The sequence below is a fragment of the Myxocyprinus asiaticus genome, chromosome 28, assembly GCF_019703515.2.
Source record: "Myxocyprinus asiaticus isolate MX2 ecotype Aquarium Trade chromosome 28, UBuf_Myxa_2, whole genome shotgun sequence".
In the NCBI taxonomy this organism is placed as follows: domain Eukaryota; kingdom Metazoa; phylum Chordata; class Actinopteri; order Cypriniformes; family Catostomidae; genus Myxocyprinus; species Myxocyprinus asiaticus.
Window position 1 is genome coordinate 30,649,312 of NC_059371.1, and position 24,385 is coordinate 30,673,696.

Below are 24,385 nucleotides of genomic sequence, written 5' to 3' on the forward strand. Positions count from 1 at the left end.
CTGGTGGACAAAAATTATAATCTCCCATCCCACCCTTGCTTTTCATATTCAGCTCTGATTGGTTGGTGACATCAAAGGCTTGTATATGGGATCTTGTGTGTTTAATGGAATTCCTGCTGTGCTTTAAATCAAACTAGATAAAACACAAGGTGAAAAAATGTGGTTTTTTTTTTTCTGCCATGAAATGACTTCCCAGTATGTGTAATGTAGGACATTATCATTTCCAGCTCTTGCTATTCTGAGAACGATTAAAGATCAGACAAACTAGTTTTTTCCCCATTCTGTTCTGAGGCACATCTTCATAGCATAAATGAGTTTTAGAGCTGCATAGCCACTTACTGTTCAGCAATGATGTAGCCGTTCTCCTGTGGGGTGCACTGGATGCCTGCCACCTGCACATTGTTGACCATGTCGGAGAAGGACAGACCCAGGTTCACACCATGGATGGTTACTCTGGTGCCTCCTTCTGGGGGTCCGGCCATTGGGGTCACCTGAAATGAGAGAGGAACATGCTCATTAAAGATTTTTTCTTCGATTTGTGTTTTTTTATTTGCTTAACCTGATTGCCAACACCCCACTTTTGAACACAAATCCAAGAGATTACATATCCAAACTAAAATGGTTGCATTTCATGAAGCCTTTGGACTACAGGAATAATTGTGGACTATTTTGAGAAAACACCCTTGGGAGTTTGTTGTCCAAAAGTGAGAATTTATTAAAGTCATAAAAATAAATAGTTAGAAAAGCACAATATAAATACTGCTAAAAAGTGTTTTAATAAACATTTGTTTTTATATTAAAGGTGCACTCAGTAATTTTTTCCCCATTAAAAAAGATTTACTACTAAAGAAATGAATTGCAATTTTGAAACAGATGTATAAATTCATGAGCACTCACATGAGATGAGGACTCTAGTCATATCAGTAACCTTATAAAAGCTGTTTTATTCTACATGGGGCAGTGGCATTCTCATGGGAGCTGCCATTTTAGAATCACATGACCGGCTGAATACTACTCGCTTAATCTCAGTAACCGTCTTGTTATTGGACACTTTCACTCTTGGATTAAATGAATCATGGCTGATTGTGAAAAGTGAATTTCTACAATGGCAACTTTAACTGAAAACTATTGATTTTGAATGATGCTGCATCAACACCACTAGGTGTCACTGTAAGTCCAAGATGACACCATCGAAAAGTTACTGAGTGCACCTTTAATACTTAATATGTTTTACATATTTAGCAAGTTTGGTAAAATAACATAATACACAGATACAGTTAATAATGGCCAGTAGGTTTAAGCTGAAACTAATAGTTTAAGGTTTCCAAAAGATCCTTTTAAAATACTTTATATTTAAGACAATAGTTTTACTAGTGCACACTCACATTGTTTCACTTTGACAGCTGTGCATCGATATCAGTACTACTCATTGTGGCAACTTCCTATCCTCTTAAAATTGCACATACAAATTCTACAGTTAAGTCAGCGGCAGATCTGCATGCTGTTCACACGGGCAATAAATCTAACACTAGGCCATTTTAGTCCTCAGTACAGCCCAACCTCTCATAAAATACAATATGGCTGCTCAGCGTGACCTTGGCACTCTGTGCCACAATGCCTTCTGCGCTGGTAAAGTCCAAGAGAAGCTCAGTCATAGACCTTCTCCGGGTCTAAATATCACAGAGAGAGGGCGATGAATAGAGCACTGGAGAGACCAGGAGGCTACAAACACAGTGTAGCCACTTTATAAACAATCAATAAACCATTTGTGTGCAGTCATGTGGGATTAAAACCAACATGACCAAAGTAGAACATCTTCTGATTGTGCCTGCTTACTAAGCTGAGGCCAGTTTGGTGCAGTGGACTGAATCCAGCGGTTGCCCATTGGGAGCTGTGTACCTCAGCCCAGTTCAGTGGACATTAATTGGTTAGGATGTAAAGTAAGTGTGCCACTAGTAGAAACTTAGGCAGGAAATAAATGAATCTTTTATTGCGTCTTGTGCATGAAAGACAGGAGCAGGAAACACACGTAAACAAAGATGGAAAAAGACAGAGAAAACAAGAATGCAAAACTAAATATATCCACATTAGTCCACATCAGCAACTTACTTACTAAAACCGACTAATAAAAACTAAATTTCTGCAAGCAGTTCAATATAGCATAATACCTACTATTCTTGAAAGAAAGCAGTATGCAGTATGCATGCTGTGCACAGTGTGTGAATTTCGAAAGCATGAAATACCCGGAATGACCTACTACATTTGTCAAAACACACTGTAGTGTTTCCCCTGTTTTATCATTAGAACTAACTATGTCTATGTTTGGAATAGCATACAGTACTGTCATACTATTTACTTCATAATTACTATTTCTGCAGCATGGAGTTTGTGCACAATATGCACAACATGTCAACATGTAATATGTTAAATTAAACATATTAAGATGAATTAAAGGAATAATCCAGGTTCAATACAAGTTAAGCTCAATCAACAGCATTTGTGGCATAATGTTGATTACCGCAAAATTAATTTCGACTTGTCCCATCTACTCTTAAAAAGTAAAAACCGAGGTTACAGTGAGGCACTTACAGTGGAAGTGAATGGGGCCAACTTTTGGAAGGTTTAAAGGCAGAAATATGAAGCTTATAATTTTATAAATACACTTACATTAATTCTTCTAGTTAAACTTGTGTATTATTTGAGCTGTAAAGTTGTTAAAATCTTAATTTATTTATTTATTTATTTTTTGGTGATTTTAGGGTTGTAGGGTTTGTTGACATTACATTGTCATGGCAATGAAGTTGAAAAACTGGATATAACTTTACACAGAAAAGGTTATTAAGCAATTTTATCACACTAAAATCGTGTTAACACACATACTCTTTAGGCTACCTCTTGTGGCTATAGGTTAGAAACAGTGAGTACTTTAACATTTACTGATTGGCCCCATTCACTTCCATTGTAATTGCCTCACTGTAACCCAATTCCAGAGTCCAAATATTATTATTTTTTTTCCATGGTAATCAACATTATGCCACAAATGCTGTTGATTGAGCTTAACTTGTATTGAACCTGGAATATTCCTTTAAATTAATCAATCATGCAACATTGTGAGGACATGTGTTTGAAGAATGAATGCATACTGCATCCTGTTTAACATATTATTTTCACAAAGTAGTATGCATTATACGGTCCATAGTGCACAATCTACAGTAACCAGTGATGGGCATTACTTCTGAAATGTAACCAGGTACTGATTACAAATTACTCTAAAATTAAACTAAAATCTCAATCAATAACGTAACATTTTAGATTACATTTTTAGGTAATCTAATCTGATTACATTTGGATTTTAAATGAAAATCTAACTTTTTTAAGTGTATGAAGTTCCAATTTATACTCCTTTAATGTAGACTGAATTCTATAACAGTCCGAGTGCTACATTCCTTCCTTATTCCAAGAATTTTGCTATTTTGACTGGCCATTTCAGACATCAAATGGGCATTATTCATACAGAGCATAAATATCTCCGGCATTGACTCAATACTTCAAAGTCTCTTCCGCCCACTCGGAGGGCAAGGCGCTGCCTTGTTTGACCCAGCCGATGGCCTACTCCACCGCACAGAGTCACGCAGTGTGGAGCTGCTGCTTCCAGACCTACAATTCAGCACCACTTCAATTTCACCCTCATTTGGAAAGTGTCTGGGTTCTAGCCTCGACATAATAATACAGACCTTCATGCTTCTCACGGTTTAGATTGTTCGACTTTGCTTTGAGTTATACTGACACAAACAGACACACTCAGACAGAAACACACACAGCCAAGGGCCAGTGTCATGTCTTGAGAGTGTCTCGGGGACAGACAGGAAGTCTTTTCAATTCTTCATGCATATCATTCCTGTTGCCACTCTTGACAGTCAAACTCAGACAGTCAAAACTCTGAAATTCACAAATTAATTTACTTTAGTACTGTGACATATTTTTTTAAAACAGGACATTAAAAAAAAAAAAAAAAACATTATAGACTTGATTTTATCCATACTGTAATTTTTCTCCAAAAAATATATTATTGTGTACAATACACAGTACAACAAACCTTCAATATATCCATTTTCTGTTTTTGTATGTCAAAACTTAATGGATGGTGATTAGATGGAGCAAAAGCAAAAAAATAATGGCCTAAATACCCAAACACAGGTGCACACACACTTACCGACACTGACAGCTAGAGAGAGAATGTCCACAGTGAAAACTATCATGAATAAATGATACCGGCCTGATAGACCCTCAGAGCTACAAACACTAGTGAAGTGCGACACAGTCATTCCCGACAAAGTCACATGTCTATTTACAGAAGGCCATTCAGCGAAACCCGCTCAAACATAAACCTCAATTTTAAATCGTATGCACCACTTTCAAGTCCCTCGTTTCTTTCTCTCTTCGCTTAAATTCTCTCTCAATTGGCCGAAGTTCAAAACAGGCCATTCTCTCCTCCTTTTTCTTTTCAGTGTTTATCGCAGCCAACCACGGGGACATTTAATACCAAATAAAGCGTTTAGTATGCAGTTTATGCAGCAAGAAACAAGTCATAAGCTGGGTTTTATAAAGTCCATAAACTGCATCTCAGTGTGAATTTGGGACGTGCTTGAATCAGCTGAGAAGACTCCAATCCCGGCTGCGGTAACAAATCACACCTTTTCCTCTTGCTTCTGCACACTTTCATTACAGCTTCCTAATTATACGCAGAAAATGAGAGCGTGAAAACTCTCCAAGGACAGAAAATACATCCCCATTTGGACTAACAATGTGCTGGTGTTAAGCAATAGCGTTTCCACAGTACTTGGCAAGAGAGATCGACTCTCTACAATGGATATTTCAAACTGCCTGTAAGGCACAGAAGGACAGAATAAACTTGTATGCCCTTTTTGTCCACTATGATGAAGACATGACTTTATTTACTTTCTTAATGTGTCCAAAGAATATGAATCAATATGGAAATAAATATAAAAAATAAAATAAATATTTAAAAAAGTGACAAACTATACATATATATATATATATATATATATATATATATTCATCTGTCTGTCTGTCCATCCGTCCGAGAAACAGATTAATATTTAAATCCTTTTTTCCAATAAATTCTCCTTCCTGCCCAGTAGGTGGCAATATGTATGAGGAATGTGAATCGGCAAAAAAAAAAAAAAAAGAAGAAGAATGTGAAAGTGAAAGTGGAGATTGATAGTAAAAAAGGACTTAAATATTGGTCTGTTTCTCACCCACACCTATCATATCACTTCTGAAGAATTTTTTTTTTTTTTTTGTGCTTTGGGAAATTAAAACTTTTGATCCCCATTGACTTGCAATGTGAGGACATACAGAGCTGAGATATTCTTCTAAAAATATTTGTTTGTGTTCAGTAGAAGAAAGAAATTCATACCAATCTTGGATGGCATGAGGATGAGTCTATAAGTTTATCAGTGATGTTTTATGTATTTATCAAATATATAACTTTAATGTAATATACAGTATATGTATACATATTCACTCAATCACAGCCACTCAATCACAAAAAATAAAAAATAAAAAAAATACATTTATATAAAATTGCATAAAAAGTGAAAACTTAAAAAAGTTTTAAGGCTGATCCATGATCAGTTGATCAGAGCACGAACCGACACCAACCTTTCCACTAAAGAGCAGCTCAGAGACCATCTGAAGCAAAGAGCAATGTCTAGACCATCTGCAAGGGCCTGACTTTCTCCCGGATTCATTTGATGCCTCATCCTCGGCTTTCACTGAGGGCTTAAGCCACATTAATATTAATGAGCATTTAGAAGAGGGATAGAGTGCTACTTACTAGAAGCGTTAATCATTCATGACTGCCATTTTCTTGTAGGCAGATCTTGTTAATGTCTATGTATTTGCACAAATCAGCTTACGAATGTCTGTTTTAGGCAAAAAGATGAAAAGCAACAACATAACTAAATAAAAATAAAAGGCACTCATGGAAACGGTTGCTCTAGAAGAAATTCTTATGTGTATGTGTATGTGTGAGAACGAGAGGAAAAAATTGAAATGAACAACATAAAGGTAATACATAAAAAATGGATGAATTGAAAATATTCTTTCTAATTTGCTTTGAAGGGACTGCTCCAGTTCTTTGTAATGTAGTCTTAGCAAACGTATGTGTGTGCGCTCACATGTACACACACTGTAAAGCAAAAATAAGCAGTATTCTTTTCTTGGTTTGGTCTTCTTTTGTGTAGCTGGTTGACCAGTCCCAACCAGGGCTTGACATTAACTTTTTGACCAAAGTCACAAGCCACTCAGCATTTTTACTAGCTAAATTTAGATTAAGATAAAGGTTTTGTTTTTCGTTTTTTGATTTAATTCCTTAAACCATTTTTAGTCCCTTGTCATATACACTACCGGTCAAAAGTTTTGAAACACTTACTCATTCTTTATTATAATTTTTTTTTCACATTTTAGAATAAGAGTAAAGTCATTAAAACTATGGAATAACATAAATGGAACTATGGGAATTATGTTGTGTTTAAAGTAAACGGAGACTGTAACCGCAAGCATTTGTTTGGGCATTTTATTTGAACAAGAATGATATGAGTTCAGCACCTTTAGGATATCTGAAGTCAAACATGACCAGTTAGAAAAGGAGCAGGACAGAGCAGGAGGAAAACTTTGTCAATAATTTGTCAATTTGTCCATGGAAGTCCAGATTTCAAACACATTTAACTACTCTAAATTGCACTTGCTTCATTAAAGTTTACCATTGTTCTTCCATTTTTTAACTGTGGCATTTGTAATGATAAAGCATAACCACAGGTCAGACCATGGATGGCTCCACATTACTGCAGTTAGGCTAATGTAGATATTCTTTCTAAAAATATAGTATTTGTTATGAAAAACGAATGGCCTAAACACGTTTAGAAACCTCTAACTACAACTTTTACAGTTAATAATCCCATGGATTACAAAAGGAGATATTAAGTTAGGTAGATTAAAATCAGTCATCATTCACTTTCATTGCACCTTTTTCCATTCATGGAAGAAAGTAAGTCCTATGAGTTTGGATCAAGATAATTCAAGATAGATCAAGATAATTCTAAAGCGCTGATTTAGAGTTAAAAATAACTTAAATATTGATATTTTTTGCACCAGAAGCAATCGTGTCACTTTAGAAGACATTAACCGCTGGAGTCGTATGGATGACGATTATGCTAACTGTCTGTGATTTTTTGAGCTTCAAAAGAGAAATTTCCATTCACTTGAATTTTAAGGACCTACTGAGCTAAGATATTTTTCTGTTTTTCTTGAGATGTGTTCTGCTGAAGGAAGAAAGTCATACACAGCTGGGATATCATGAGGGTGAGTAAATGACGAGCGAATTTTCATTTTTGGGTGAACTAACCCTTTAAATACACTACAGCTGCTCTGAACAGAGATATTATTGATCACAAACTCAAAAATAGAGGCCTAACACCTCTTAATGAAGTTCTTAATCTCATCAGCCCATTCAATCTAAATGAAAACAGACAACAGGAAGCCATAACCCTTACCTTGTAATTGGTTTGTGTGCACGTAGGGCCACAGCTTGTGTAATGCAGGCTGCAAACAGCTATGCAAATCAATGGGCAGGTTCTTTAAACACAGGGCACCGGTGCATTACCTAAACTAATTAAACACCGTGTCTTCCACAGTCTCCCAGCAGACACACATACACACACACTTCACAGTATGCCATCAATGCTCTAACATTGTGTTAATTACAACTAAATGTGACACATTGGCAGCTAGAGTGAATATGACTGATGACGAGAGAGTGACAAGGAAGCTGAGATAGAGAGGTGTTCTTCACGATATACGCACAGCTCACGTTTCTCTCAGAGTCAATGAATAGCAGCATCAATAAAGAGCTCAGACTAGAGAGTAGATATATGAGCTGGCCGAAAGTTGATTTACAGACAGCTTTGTATGAACGTGTGTTGATGTTTCTGAGTGATAAATTGCTTTGTTTATGAATGCTTATTTTTATAGTTTAAGTAGAATCTGAAAAGAGTCATACAAGAATATTATGAGAGGGATATTATGTTAGTCATATACATCTGCCCTCTTTGCCAATAGTAGATTTATATGTTCTGCCATACACTCTCTCTAATACTTACTGTAGGTTTCATACTACTATATAAAAAGTGGCCCATTTCATAGTATGCATATTATGAAACTTGTAAAAGATAAACATATGTATCTATTACTAAAATCAATGAAAAAATATGTAAAAGAAAATTATGCTTGCCTTGCAAGATTATCGAAAGCATATACACATTCATATAATATTTCTCTTTGGATACTGCTTGCAGGGCCGTAGCTGGGTAATCTGGGGCCCCTGACTGTATATTGCTTTGGGCCCCTTTCCTATTGAAAAATACAGTTCAGAATTTGTTGTGGGGCCCCCCTGGACCTGTGGGTCCATAGAATAATTACCACCTTTCACCCCTCTAGCTACGGCCCTGACTGGTTGCCCAAACATAGTCTTAAGTCATTTTTGAGTTTTGTATTTAATTTATAACCACTAACAGTTCGGTAACATTTTACAGTATGGTTGTATTCGTTAATGTAAGTTGAATGCATTAGCTAACATGAACTAACATTTAACAATACTTTTACAGCACTAATTGACCTTTGTTAATGTTGAGTTCAACACTACTTATAGATTTTCTAAATTAAAAGTTGTATATGATAGCATTAGTTCATGCATTACAAACTCACATGCACTATAACGAACAATAGAATGCTGATAAATTATCATCAATCAAGATAAAAAAAAAAAAAATGCTGTAATAAAATATTGTTCAGTGTTAGTTCATGATTCCAAGTGAATTTACTAATGTTAACAAATAGAGCCTTATTGTAAAGTGTTACCAACATTTCTTACACATTGCAGGTAGATTATATAACAATCTTATTTAATTTTCAACATCTATTCCATATGGGTTAGGACCCAAATTAAATAATTTGTGACAGAAACAAAGCCAGACAGTCAGTTGGACAGATGGACAGACAGGCACACATATTGATACTGTTTCATCCTTATAGTCTGAGTCATTCCTATTGAGCGCTAGTTTGATGTGCTTTTACTTGACTGCGGGTGTATGTGTACAGTATGTGTCTGTGTGACCCACCTCTGTGATGCGAGGGTTGGTGCACTTCACGTTGGTGCTGGCGAGGTGTAGCCAGCGGCTGGTGTATGGGTTGGACATGGGGCAGTGCTGGCGTAGGGTACAGCGGCCCTCCATACTGCACCAGCCACACTGGAACTTCCTCTCGGCCTTCAAACACACACCACAGCTGTCCCTCTGAGCACCACACTTATACAGGTGCACTGTGGGATACAAGTGGACACAGTCACTCATGATGTCAACCAACAAAAAAAGTTCACATAAATTGTGCAGCAGATTTATTTATTTTTGGGGTGGGGGGGTGGGGGGGGTGGGGGGGGGGGCGGTCAATAAAAGTGAACTAATGGCTGATTGACACTGAGATTAATTATTTGGTATTTAGAGTGCAGAGACTAATGATTCTAGTGTTTATGAATGAAAATTTGACCGGTTGGTACAATTTTTTCCCTCATTAAATTTTAAAAGGCAACAATAGGACATCCAGGATTTTATTTTTGGTGTAAAGCCTTCTGTTGCTAGTTTTTATTTTGAATACACATTTGGGCTGACCTAGCTGATGCTTTAGTTAAACTACTGACTATAAACATTTCAAGGTACTAGGCTGATGAAACCATGATTAGCATAACAACTGTGCAGTTTTAACTGTGCAGATTAGCATAAAAACTTTGCTAAGATGAGCTAATTTTACCTTAAGGCCAAAGTGTACTTCAATTGTCCACGTTGCTGATCGCAACGTGCACAGTATGCGTGACTCACATTTTGTCATTAGTCTGCACGGACCGTCTGCGTGTGACCAAGATTTTCTCAACACACAGAGAATCCTCATCTGCAGTATGCATCGACAGCATGCCTTCAGCCAACTGTGCTAAAAGACTACTGTGAAGCAGTCATACTGCTCATGTGTTGAAGCATTCATATTCGCTCGCAGTCAAAATAGTATACTTTGAAAGTCAACACGGTCGACTAGGCGTGATCCGATCCGGAACACAGAAAAACGAAATATACACGGGCCTTCAGACTAACGGTGGTTTCGTATTATATGTCACACTGTTATTTTTTCTAAAAACATGGAAGTTGCATTTTCTTGGGTCAGATCCTCTCATAAACAGGCAGAATTAGACACATTACACCTGACAAATTAATTTAACGAATACAAGGCTTTGAGGCAAGTATTGTTTGTTCATTATGTTGAGTTGTATTTTTGGTGTCACTCATTCAGGCGAGGCGATGAAACACTGAAAATACTCTTTCCACAAATTTCCAGTTGACAAAATAAATCTGAAAAAAAACATGGGTTGTGAAACTTAGACGTGATCGAGGAACTAATTTTGAGGTAAATAACAGTACCACATGTTAAATGGACTACACTTTCTTGTTTACGTTCCCTTCTAATTAATTATGGCATCTATGCTGACTAAAGTCAATAGTATCCAGTTAAGATGAAAAGGACAGTGACTCATTCTGTGTGTTTACATGGAGGTTCTGCTTAAAAACACACCATTTGACAGAAGGCAGTGTTTGTGGGATACCTTTGATGTTCTCAGGATTATCTATAATGAAGTTTCCATTCCAGACCACCGAAAAATCCACCGGCAGCTCACTAATTCTCATCCCTTCATACAGATACTGCAGAGAGAGAAGTTACAACATAAGCAAACGCTGTCATAATCTAAAGTTTATTATATTTTTTATTGGATTGTGTATTTGGTGTCAATTATTGATTGAAACATGCAGCAAGGAGTGAATGAAGGAATGACAGAGTGAACAAGGGAGCTAAGCAGAAAACATGAGTGAGAGGTACAGAGACATAGAGAGCGAGTATCTTATTGAGTTGCTCCACACTTGCATCATCATTCTGAGGAATGGGGAACACTTTCAAGACTGCTATTTTCTACAGTTTGGACACTGAGCTCCTACTGCCTTTATCTTCACTTACTGTGTGTTTTTTAGTTCGAGTGCGATATTTCTTTCCTAAGGGTACATATGCAAACCTAAACACATACACCTGTATTATAATTTATGTGTGCATGTGTATATGTGTGTGTGACCTACCGAGCTGTTCTGGCACTGAACACTGGAACTGTTGAACCTGAGCGCGGTGACCCTGTGACTGACTCCTTGTATGTGTAACACACACTCATACCCGCGCTGACCCGATTGAGGCTGCGGAAGGTTCCGGGCTTTCAAGGTGATTGGCTTCACCTCCCCTGCCGGGATCAGAATCTCTTCAGAGCGGACAAGCTGAGGACAGTCCTGAAGGGAGCGAGAGGTGAGCGGGTAGTCACTTCAGACACAAACAAAACCAATCACAATCTAAATTTAGACATTAACCCACCCGTAACATGGGCATGTACACCAAAATGCCCTCCAAGTATACTCAGTAGAGAACTTGACAGGTGAATTCATGAGTTCTTACAAAAAAGTCAGTATACATACAAATACACACACTTCACAACCCATAAACACACACACTGAAACTCCAGGTGATTTTAAAAAGCATATCGACCTGTTACTCTCTAAAACTTGATGTTGTGTGCTGGTAGGTCAGCCAGTGAGGGGTGTCCCTAGTGTCTCTCCAATACCCCACTTACACACACACACAAATGTGCACTACACACATTTACCGGGCTAAATGGAGACATAGAATAGACTTCTGTTGTTTTTAAATAAGGCCTAATATAATTATTAAAAACTAATGCCTGCAACACATTAGCAAGCATTTGCGTTCATTTACATGCAAAGACTATTTTTCAGGCCTAACCTTAATCCAAACCTACCACTAAAAGAAGGATTTTTGTAAGACACTATCACAAAAAAAAAAAAAAAAAAGAAAAAAAAAAAAAGGCACATTTACATAAAATTGTATAAAACAAAATCAAAGTGTAAAAATAATAGTACACAAGAGTGCTGGATCATAATATAACATAACATTACTTTTTGAAACATTTTTCAGTAATTTTTGAGTACTTAAGATATTTATTTATTTATTTGTTTATTTACATTATTTAAGAGTCACTTTTCCATTTGAAAATGTCCACAAAAGGTACTGTTTGATTTAGCTAACTTCTAGTGAAATTTTTCAGTAATTTCCTCCCTAAAGTATGGGTAGGTATGCATCACACACACACACACACACACACACACACATATACACAATTATAAATGTACAGTACACACAAGCATACTCTTCAACATATACAACACACAAACACACAAATATGCAAATGCACATACACACATACACACTGTGATTGATGGTGCACAGTAAGGAGTTTTTGCCTGCATTGGTAAGTGTTTGTGTGTGTGTGTGTGTGTGTGTGTGTGTGTTTATTTCATGCATATGACTGTGTGTGAATAAGTGGGAAGTCTATGTGTACTGCGAGATAGAATATTCCGGATATTGACTGCTAATTGCTCACTATGAGAGGGTGAGCAAGTGTGTTTACCACCTGACAGGGTGTAATGTAGCACATTGATCAGCTGAACACCTGCAAACATGCACTCACACACACACAAACACACACATACTCTCTAGCGAGATGGCCCTTGGCTTCACACATACTTTCCGTGCATCTATTATTGGAAGCAGCTCCCGAGAGGTTTGTGATCCTGCAGATTTGCTACCGAGAGACTCTACCTTACACACAGCTTTTGGACTCAATGTGTGTGTGTGTGTGTACCTCAGAAGCATTGACGCGTCCCTCCTGAAAGGAGCAGCTGGAGGGGTCGTGGGTACAGAGGTTTCTGTACTTACACCAGTGACATCGGAATGAACTGGTCACACAGGAAAGACACCTAAACACACATACAGATGGAGGAGAGAGCGAGAGATACTGTTAGAAAGAGTGTTAGAGATGGATGGATGGCTGGATGGATGGCTGGATGGATGGATGAATGGATATGAGCAATGGGGATCAGGCTGTGCCTTTGAGACACAGTTGTGTCTTTGACATTTGCGGCTTAATGCTGAATAAATTAAAAGTGTGCTGTGAAAATTAGCATGTGACACTGAACAGCGGTCTGGCACTGAATCCCACACAGAGATCTACGGCAGTTCTTCAAAGGTTAGATCTTAGACATACTGTACAATTAGCACTCTAAAGTATTTAGACATAAAGCCTCTGTAAAGACATATAGTCATAACATGGCAAATGATTTGCATTAGCACAGCATTTTCTGTAAGTGGGGGGTTTATGCAGGGTACTTTACTGTAGAATGAAACATCTATAGAAAATGAAAATCATTTTAATTGTAATAGTTGTTTTCAGATATTTGTGGCTGCTGTTTTTGGAGTTTCCTGGACTGAAATAAAATTAGTCTATATGTAAATTGATATTTAGACCACAATTATTCCTAGCAATATGATTAAAGGCCTGTTCACACAAAGACCAAGGCGACTAAACAACAGGAATGTATACAATATTTGGAAATGCATAAAGTTTTTCACACAAAACTTTTAAACTTTTGCACAAAAACAGTTTAATATCAAATTTTTGTCATACTTTTTGAATAAGGTTTTAAGTCCTATATTCAACATTGTTCAACATTAAACTTGTTTTACCAAGCCTATAAAATATGAAATATTCTGAAACAATTTTTAACACCAAAATTATTCACAACTATTTCGAAGACAAATTTTCATCACTCCCTGAAATAAGTTGAAATACCTGAGTGAAGGGTTCGAAATTCGTTCAATAAAAAAAAAAAAATACCTTAAAAGGCAGATCATCGCCATACAATATTTCAGACTTGTGTGGAGGAGTTCACAGAGATTTCAGTTCACCCAAAAATGAAAATTCTCTCACGATTTACTCACCCTCCTGGCATCCCAGATGTGTATGACTCTTCTAAAGAACAAAAATTATGATTTTTAGAAGAATATTTAAGCTATGTAGGTCCATACAATGCAAGTGAATGGGTGCCAAAATTTTGAAGCTCCAAAATCCACATAAAGGGAGCATAAAAGTAGTTAATATGACTCCAGTGGTTAAATTCATGTTTTCAGACACAATATGATAGGTTTGGGTGAGAAACAGATCAATATTTAAGTGATTTTTTATCATAAATTCTCCTCCCTGCCCAGTAGGGGGCGATATGCACGAAGACTGCGAATCACCAAAAGGAGAAAGTAAAAGTGAAGAAAAAAGGACTTAATTATTTATCTGTTTCTCACCCACACATATCATATCGCTTCACAAGATATAGATTTAACCACCAGAGTCATATGGAGTACTTTTATGTTGCCCTTATGTGGAATTTGGAGCTTCAAATTTTTTTACACCCATTCACTTGCATTGTATGGACCTACAGAGCTGAGATATTCTTCTAAAAATCTTCATTTGTGTTCAGCAGATGAAGAAAGTCATACACATCTGGGATGGCATGAGGGTAAGTAAATGATGAGAGAATTTTCATTTTTGGGTGAACTAACCCTTAAACTCTAGTCATCAATTCTTAATCATTTTATGGGAAACTGACAGTAATTCCATTACTATATTAGTCTTTAGAAGTAGATGTTTTTATTTCATTTTATTTTTTTATTTAGCAGATTCATAGTACATTAATTTTAGATACAGTCCCACCGGAGCAACCTGGGGTTAAGTGTTTTATTTTAGGGCAAAACTGAGCTCAACCTGGGTTATGATCTTAGTATCACTCCAGTGCTTGGGTGGTTGAATAATCTGTATTCCAATATGCAGCAGGTAACCAAAAGAGAATATAGTCATAAATTGCAAGTATGAGTGTATGCATGTATTTATGTATGTCTCTGTGTGGTGATACTGCAGCAGTAAGCATTATTCATGATTTAAATGCAGATGAGCAAAGCTTACTCTAAGGAGGGCATCCAGAATCCATAACACCAACAAGAGCCAATTAAACATGTACATTAGTTCCCCTATTGCAGGACTGAAGCCCAGCTAGGATGAGCGGGCCTTGTTCTACATCATGTGTTTGATGTTCAGGAATCTTGGAGACACTTCTGGAGGAATAAACCTCTATAGCACTTTGGCGTCCAAGAGTTTGTGTTTTTGCATGGCGCTTAAATTATGCAGAAGTATTTATGCTAAAATATTCATCAGTGCAGGGACTCTATTGGGCCGTTGGGCTCAGATGGGCAAAGCAGACTGGGTGGTGAGATCCGTCTGCACTAACTGAGCTATACACCATGATTACTGTAATATACCACGGTGTGCTTAATCAAACGAGTCTCTGTTGCTTCACATGGGGATTCCAGATAAATTCTAGCATTTTAAAACATTTAAAGTTAAAGTTTTGAAGTAAAGGTTGAAGTAAAATGGATCAGACACCAAACCACACAAGGGAGGGGTCATCCCGCATCAGACTACCCGTTTACTCATAATCTCCCTGTGGCATTGGCACAGAGGGGCCAAGTGAGCTCCGTGTGAGGTCTGCCACACAAAGGGGCAAGGGGGGGATGGTGCATGTTCAGAGGGATTGGATACAGGGAGTTTGTTTGATTAGTTCCAGATCCGTCAGATGCTCGGAACAACAAGGGCGTGAGAGTGTGTGGAAGTGGAGGAAGGGGAGGAAATGGGCTGTGGGAGGGGAAGGCAAGTATATCAGTGCCAGCCAATCAGCACCCATGGAAGATACCTCTTCCTGAGCCATTTAGAAAGCTTCCGGCTACTGGGGGCTCTGTGATCTCCAGCATCGTGAAGCATCTGCTCTCCGCAAGGCATCAAAGACAACTCACACTTAGGAGATGCACAGGTTCTGTTCCAAAACCAAGTGAGCTGCCTCACAGTCTACTGCCTAAAAAGCCAGCAGCCCTCTAAGGCAACATCCTAACTGAGATGGAAATTCATACTGTAAGTGACTAATTTGCGCTCTGCATGGGAGACTTGAACCAGAATTTATTCTAATTGAGTTTTATGTTAGCAAGTTAAAATATAATTTGCTGCTATTATGCACTTAGCATGATGATAACAGCATAAAAATTCAATTTAAATTATAATGAACTATATTTACTGATACTTTTTAGTATTAAATACAATATTTTTATAATAAAAATCTTGCTTCATCAGATATCTTCAGTCCCTTCCAAGGCAACTCAGTCCACTCAGCTGCCATCTTTGGAACACTAAGGGCAGCTATTTTTTATGGATATGAGTGGCATTAAAATACTTCTCCTATCTACTAATGGAGAAAGACCGAAATCATCAAAATGGTTAGTCAAGATTATGATCAAACAACATATTTCTAATCAGCAATGACAATGATGGTATCGTAAATTGTGCTTCTTTAGCTCAGATCATGCTAAAAAATGCTATTTGTCAGGCTGGTTTAATGCATACGTGCATTCTCGAGTTTACTGACAGGCGATGTCTGTTTCTAAAAAGTGATTGGCTCTTTTACATGTAAGGCGGGACTTTCTATTCTACATCCGCCATCTTGGTGTTCTAATTTCTCCCATTAATTTCAAAGCAAGTGCTCCGTCTTGGGCTAAATAGTTTTTGATTTGACACAGTCCATTCTTGGATTACCTTCTCTACCAAAAATACATGCTGCCTTTGAACTTCACCAAAATGAGGTATCTTAGAAGGCAGCATAATTCATGCTTTAATTATGCTTGCTTCTTTCTAAAGAAAATATTTGTTTGTGGCCTTTAGTTAGAGACCATTTAGCAGAAATGGGCCACTTCTATTTAAACGAATGGGAAAAATTGGAATGCCCAACCAAGGAGCTCTAGCACCCAATGGTCAACGGATGTAGAAAGGATGTCCCGCCTTACAGGTAAAAGAGCCAGTCTTTTTAGATACAGACATTGCCTGTCAATCATCTTGAGAATGCGCATGCACTTTAGCTAAAAAAGCCAGGAAAATTACGTTTTATAGTGTAATCTGAAGTAAAGAAGCACAATTTATGAGACCAGTATTGTCAGATTTTACTGCTGATTTGAAATATGTTCTTTTATAGTAATATTGACCAACTGTTTTTGAGATTTCGGTGTTCCCCCATTCAAGTAGAAAGGAGATGCACTGTCATGACTGGAAATAGCATCCTGAGAGGGTTCCAAAGATGGCCGACAGTGGACTGACTTGCTAGAAAGAATTTGCTTTAGTCCATGTGTGTTTTGAAGCCATTTATATGCTTGTGTACTCCTAAACATTGACAACATTTCCTTTTATGAGATTTTAACATAAAAACATTTAAAATTCACATTTACAATTTACAGTCTTTCTCACTAGGAAAATGGACAAAAAATATTGATGACTCATCCTGCACTACACAGATTTCCGCCCAGTTAAATGCTCTCTAGTGTGAGAATGTCCCTCCCTTTCAGCCAACCAGCCAGCAGCAAATCATGGTTGATGCCTACCACAACTAAATCCTATTGGCTATTTAATAAAGGTTAAACAGCTCTTCAATATTTCCTTTCCAGATTTCCTGTTTCAAAAGGGCATTAAAAGGATACTTCACCCAAAAATGAAAATTCTGTCATCATTTACTGACCCTCATGTTGTTACAAACCCAAACAACTTTCTTTTTTCCATGGAACAAAAAAAAGATGATGTGAGGAAGAATGTCATATGGGTTTCAAACAACATGAAGATGAGTAAATTATGACAGAATTTTCATTTTTGGGTGAACTATCGCTTTAAAAACCCAAGAACATTTGGTCTTTAATGTTTCCTCCCAGTTTTTGAAATAGAGCCACAAAAAAACACAAACATGCACACAACGGGAGTTTGGGAGTTTCAGTATGAACAAACACACACAGTTTATCTGTGGGCCTCCAGGGAAGTGCTGCGATTCAGAGTAACTCTCTCTTCTCTGATCACCCATCATAGCATATGAGGTGGAATTGAACTGTGACAGATAGCGATGTCCCCAGCCAGAGCGAACAAACCCACAGCACACTTATATTCAGCAATTCAGATGTCTGTCTCTACACTTGAGAAATGTCAAGCAATCAGCCAGTATTAGCCATAATGGATGCTTTTTATAGCTGTGAGGTGAGGACCAGTTGCAGCAAAGTGCAGGCTGGGAGGGATGCAGAGATAACAGGCTGCAAAACGAATCGCAGAGTTCGGACTCTGGTGTGGAGCCAAAAGTGAGCCTTGATACAAACTTTTTGCATTATACCAAAATGCCCATCTGGCCTCAAACATTCACAGTTTTCATGTTTCGTAACACTTGAAATATTCACAGTGTGTCGAGAGAGCTGGCTGAGAAGTGTGACACAATGCCGATGCTCTCCGAAAAAGGAAGTGAGAGAGTTATCAGCAGGACTACGTGTGTGGTCAGAATACTTCACAAACATCAAACAGCAACATGGCCCTGGGTAAGAATATATGATGCATCAAAACATCGGCCACTCTCGAGCACAAGCTTGCTTGTGTTTGTACAGTATGTAAATAGGGACATCAGAATGCATGTAGACTGTGCCGTAAAATGGTCAGTCAAACATGTCCAAAGGCTTAGGGCGGAGTAAAGTTTAAATATGTGGCTTGAACAGCCAGATGCATTTACTGTACACTTGACAGAGTTTCGAAAGGAATGCATCTCAAACCACTTCCGGCGGTGGTTTGAGTGATTGGATTTATATCCATCTTCACTCCATCTTGGAGGGCATTAAATGCCTGAAGTGACCAAAGGTGCATCCCAAACCACACACTTCTGCATTATTTTATGTCATTTTGAAGTGTAAGTAGTGTAAGTAATATGTTTACACTGAAAATGCAACAAAAAAAAAAACAGTCAAAACGGAGTGTGGAATGTTGGACACTTCGTGCACTCTGCGCACGCGGCTTGCCGTACATAGCAGAAGGGGCGGAGTTACCGTCAGCGATGGTGATCTGGCAAAACAACTGTAAATAATAGAGAATATGACAACTAGCGAAACGTCTGTGAAGACCTTACAAACATGAGTTAAATGCTTTACCATCATACCATGCTGTGTGAATATGTATATTATTGAGATATAAGTGTTGAACTGAGGGTGGATAGCGCGCTAAAGCTAGCGGTAACACAACGCTTGGGTTTGAAACATCACTTCCGTCAGCTGTTAAATGGCAAATGCTTCCGTGTAGTAAAAAATATTAAGTGTTCCATTTGGGATGAAATTACATTTAGAAAATTCATACACTACATGGCTGAGTGCATAATATATTTTAAAAGTGCATAGTGTATAGTGTGTCGTTTGATACATAGCTCATGTAAATACCCCCTTAGCTAAAATGTATATCGTACAGTCTAATATAAATAACAGTTGATGTTGCGCAGTCTCTGTTGACTTTTGCCAAACATCTCACTGGGATCTTATCATACAATCTAAAAGGCGACAATTGTAAGGTACAGAAAAAAAATCGAAAAGTGTGCATGTGTTGATTTTATTCAAAGCTGATGTAATTCCTGCAACACTAGCATCACCAAATGGAATTGCAAAAATAAACGTTGTTTTCAAAACGGCTTTCTGAATACAACTCCCGTCTGCTGTTGATCAAACAAAGAGATAGTCCCACCCCAAAATCACGCCATTTGTTGAGTAATGTTGTTGGTGTTGGTCTAAGCAGGTCTAAATGTTTTCCAAGTGCCACAGAAAGACAGTAAAAATTTACCTATAAATGGCTTACTAATAGTTGTCTCTGCATATTAAAGTTGGATAGGAGAAAGTATTTTAACACATAATAAGTTAAATACATCAACTTTAAAGCTAGATAGGTAAAAGCAAAGTCTTTTTAGCAAGTCAGTTCACTCAGCGGCCATCTTTGGAAACAAGCGGTATGCCAGTGCAGTTCCTATCTACTTGAATGGGGAGAGACAGAAATCTCCAAAACGGTTGGTCAAGATTACGATAAAAAAAAAAAACCATTTTAAATCATCAGTAAAATCTGAATTCACTGGTATCATAAATTGTGCTTCTTTACCCCAGATTATGCAAAAAAATGTAATTTCCCATCTTGTATAGCTAATGCGCATGCACGTTCTCGAGTTGATTGACAGGCAATGTCTGTATCTAAAAGGTGATTGGCTCTTTAACCTGTAAGGTGGGAATTCCTTTCTACCTCCTTGACCGTTGGCTGGTCCAATTTCTCCCATTCATTTTAAAAGTAGTGACCCGTCTCTGCTAAATAGTCTCTGGTAAAAGTTTGTCAAGACAAACTTTGATGTTGGCTTGAAATGTTTATATACTTACAGCTGGTGCACGCTGCAGTTGTAGAACTTCACTTCGGTGCTAATCAGTATCTGACCCGTTTCCTTTGAGTTCAGTCTGAGCTCCACACCAGACCAGTCTGAAAAGAGCAAGAGAGAGTAAGATCGAGAGATGAGCACATTTAAATCACATTCAATTCTGTTATGTTGCAGCACAGTGTTGTTTGCCACCCTTTTTTCAGTTTGCTTCATGCTCAAGCTGTCTCCTGATTAATACTTGGCATCACTCGTGCCATATTCTCACAGTTAAGCATGGCATCCAAACCGATATGAGCATATTTAGTTTTTTTTTTTTTTAAAGAAACACTATTGTCACATAGAACACAGCTGAGCCCTGCTGTTAATGTGAAAAAGGCTCATGGGTGGCAGCGCTGTTGTATTAGCGGAGGAGCTGCTGGAACACCAGCCAGGCCAATCCCATTTGGCAGGGTGGCAGCATGGAGAATTCTGATCAGCATGAGGACCAAACGCTCATGCTCAATAAGCAGCCAACTCTTCACACTAGAAAAAGCACAAGCTCCGTCCCAAACAGGCAGCGATTCAGATAGCATACAGTGTGTAGGAGTCAGCTATGACCCTAAATGCACCACTTTCTCTCTTCTCCCTCCTTAAACACCTGTTTCCATGCCTTGTTTTTTGTCTTATAACATGGATAAAATGGACTGAAGGTTTTTTTTTATTTTATTATTATTATTATTATTTTTTATATTTGTATACAATTTTAGCATGATTTTTTAGCAAATATGCCAATGACAATAACTGACAACAGTTGGGTCCCACAAGTAGAAATCCCATAAAATTTTTTCTATAGGCAAACTGATTTTTAACTTAAAAACCTTTAAAGCTCAGAGGTCTTTAATCGGTGGTATAGGCATCTCTTGTAGCCACCAGTCAGCCTTATTTCAACTTCATTTTTTAAAACCAATGTTAAAAAGCCATATTTCTGGTGAAGAACTACACTATCCCTGAATTCTGAAGAGTAAAGCTCCAAAATCGTGGCCAACGAAGTGCCCAAAAGAGCTCTGCAGCAACTGCCCACTCCCATGACGCAGTGCGAATGACACAAGCGAATTCCTGCACTCTCAAACTTCTTATTTGCATATATATTCATATTTTTCAATACAATTTAAATATAATTGTTCCTATACATATAATTAACACTGTTTTGCACTGTTGTGCTCTATTCCCCAATGCCTTGTGCCTCGCAGCTTTTGAAAATAAACTGGATTGGCCACGCCTACCAAGGCAACGAGTTCAATCAATGCATGTACTCGCAGCGAGTATACCCACACATGATCGATGCTCATATGCTCCATCATCAATCGAGCCCAATTCAGTCAAGAGAGAGGCAGCAAATATGAGGCTTCAGGGGATTAGATGACATTTACCTGAGGGAGCCCACCGATTGGATAGCGCTCCCTGACAAGAACATGGGGGTTGTGGGTAAACAGAGCTGTCATTTACCAAGGGTTGGGAGGGGATTATTGTGATTCCGATAATCACAACCAACTTCTGCCGCATTCACAGCCATCTGCTTCCGAAATAGAGGTTAGAAAGAAAGCACATGTAGGAATTTGTTCACGGAGAGAATGTAAGCTTGAAAACTACAAAGATTTTAAGAGTGAGAAAGAAGTTGCTCTATACTTGCTGCATAAGCATTGCCAAACAAACTGAATGCTTAAATGGATAGTTTAACCAAAATACCCTCACCCTCATGTTCACCCTCATCCATGGGACACACAATGAAAGTGAATGCTGTGTGAGGCTGTCATTCTGCAAAACATCTTTTTGTTACACAGAAGAAAAAGAAGTCATACAGGTTTTAAATGACTTGAATGTGAGTAAATAATGACCAGATTTCATTTCTGGGTGAACTATTCCTTTAAACAGTGCTTTTGTACTCAGATTTGCTTACATCTACAGTTATAGCATGTGGTTATATTCTCCATGGAATGAGATCCTCTTCTTGTGGTTTCTGTACTGAAGACTAAGGATACGTCTCATTTAGCACCCTAGTGCACTGCCCATCTACGGCTGTACCGTTTGTCAAAATCGTTTGCCACCTCAAATTCCCTTAATTCAACATAAAATCCAGCGAGTATCATTCACTATGTTCAATTATGTCATAAGTCATTACGTCTTAAAGGGATAGTTCACCCAAAAAGGAAAATTCTCTCATCATTTACTCACCTTTATGCCATCCCAGATGTTTATGACTGTAACAGGGTAATGTGGGCAAGGAGGAGGGGGGAACAGGACGAAGCATCAAAGTAATATTTCAATGAAAACTTAAAAAGACAAAAAAAAAAAAAAAATCCCACGTCTCCCACTGAAAGTATTTAGATGCACTCCTCCCGCGAACATCGATGGTGGAGAATGGGGTGGTGGCTGCCATGAGGGGGGCCCACCTGGGAATTGTGGGCCTCTGGGCTTTAGCCTGTGTAAACCTGTGTGTTAAATCGCCCCTGAAAGCCAGCATAGAAGTAATCCTTGTGGTTAAATCTTCTGAAGCGATATGATAGGTGGGGTGAGAAACAGATCATTATGAAGTCAGATCAGATGAAGTCAAACAGTGGAAACGGTGCAAACGGTGGAAATCATAACTTAGCTAGCAGGCAAATAGACCAAGGTAGTAACTGGTTTAAAGATTGGTGTTGCTACCACCACGCCTATAACCGCACATTTACATGCACTGTAGTAGCTAGCTGGACATTCTTTTCTTTATTCACGGATGTGACGTAAACACGCACGGGATGACTGACGGAAGTATGCCGTTTCCCGCCAAATCCATCCTGTCAGCTCTAAAATATAAATCATTATTATAGGCTTACCGTAATGAATTGGGGTAGGGCAAATACATGGTTTGGGAGACGGAGTGTTGGTGTACTTGCTCATTAATTAAATGTTATTAATTTCTAACAAAAAAAATCTTACATAGTGTTGCTTTATGTAAATTTTACTTTAGATCTCCACCTTTGACCAGCCATGACCAGAAGGTGACGATCTGCACGAAGAAGAATGTGTAAGTGAAAGTGGAGATTTAGGGTGAACTCCAAACGGTGTTTTTGCACTCTTGAAGGGCACTGCGGGAAGGGTACACCACATGAAGGGGTATTCCAAACGAAAGTGAGCAACTCAAGCCCTCAACGAAGGACCCTTCCACAAGGCCGTTAGCGAAGGGTTCATGCGATGGTCACTATGAGGAAGTAATTTTACCGTTTATGATCATGTGACCCTAGGTGGCATGTCCTCGGGATATATTTTAAAGCAAGGGTGTCAATCAGATTATACTACATGTTCAAATGCTCGGGCAAGCGCTATAGCCCTTTTATAAGATACTTCCCTTCTTCTGCAGTTTACATTCATACTCATACATAAAATAGTAGACAGCTATAAGCAGAGAGATACTCCAAAAACAGGGTCCATTTTTTCCTGTAGGCTAGTCTAAACCCTGTGGTTTATTATATTTAATTTTTTATTAAGACATCTCGTGCACCAAAAAAACTTTAGTCAGGAAACTTTCATTCATGTATTTTACATACATTTATGTACATATGCAGTATATTAATTTTATTATTAAAACTGCAACAGTAAGCAATTTTAAATAAGAACCAAAAGGCAATGTTTGAGAAAAAATGTTTATATATATATATATATATATATATATATATATATATATATATATATATATATATATATATATATACAGTGCATCCGGAAAGTATTCACAGCGCTTCACTTTTTCCACATTTTGTTATGTTACAGCCTTATTCCAAAATTGATTAAATTCATTATTTTCCTCAAAATTCTACAAACAATACCCCATAATGACAACGTTAAAGAAGTTTGTTTGAAATCTTTGCAAATGTATTAAAAATAAAAAACGAATGTACATAAGTATTCACAGCCTTTGCCATGTCACTCAAAATTTAGCTCAGGTGCATCCTGTTTCCACTGATCATCCTTGAGATGTTTCTACAACTTGATTGGAGCCCACCTGTGGTAAATTC

The 24,385-nt window shown here is 37.9% G+C and overlaps 1 protein-coding gene across 1 annotated transcript in view; it reads right to left on the reverse strand.

The window, feature by feature from the left end:
* Positions 1-24,385, reverse strand: part of LOC127418658 (plexin-A2-like) — a 312,630-nt gene that overhangs the window by 99,183 nt on the left and 189,062 nt on the right. The window contains exons 8-13 of the mRNA XM_051659328.1: positions 20,359-20,455; positions 12,878-12,992; positions 11,250-11,450; positions 10,727-10,823; positions 9,201-9,400; positions 340-491 (exon numbers count right to left, since the gene is read on the reverse strand). Of these exons, the coding sequence (XP_051515288.1) occupies positions 340-491; positions 9,201-9,400; positions 10,727-10,823; positions 11,250-11,450; positions 12,878-12,992; positions 20,359-20,455 (862 nt within the window). The remainder of the gene's footprint in view (positions 1-339; positions 492-9,200; positions 9,401-10,726; positions 10,824-11,249; positions 11,451-12,877; positions 12,993-20,358; positions 20,456-24,385) is intronic.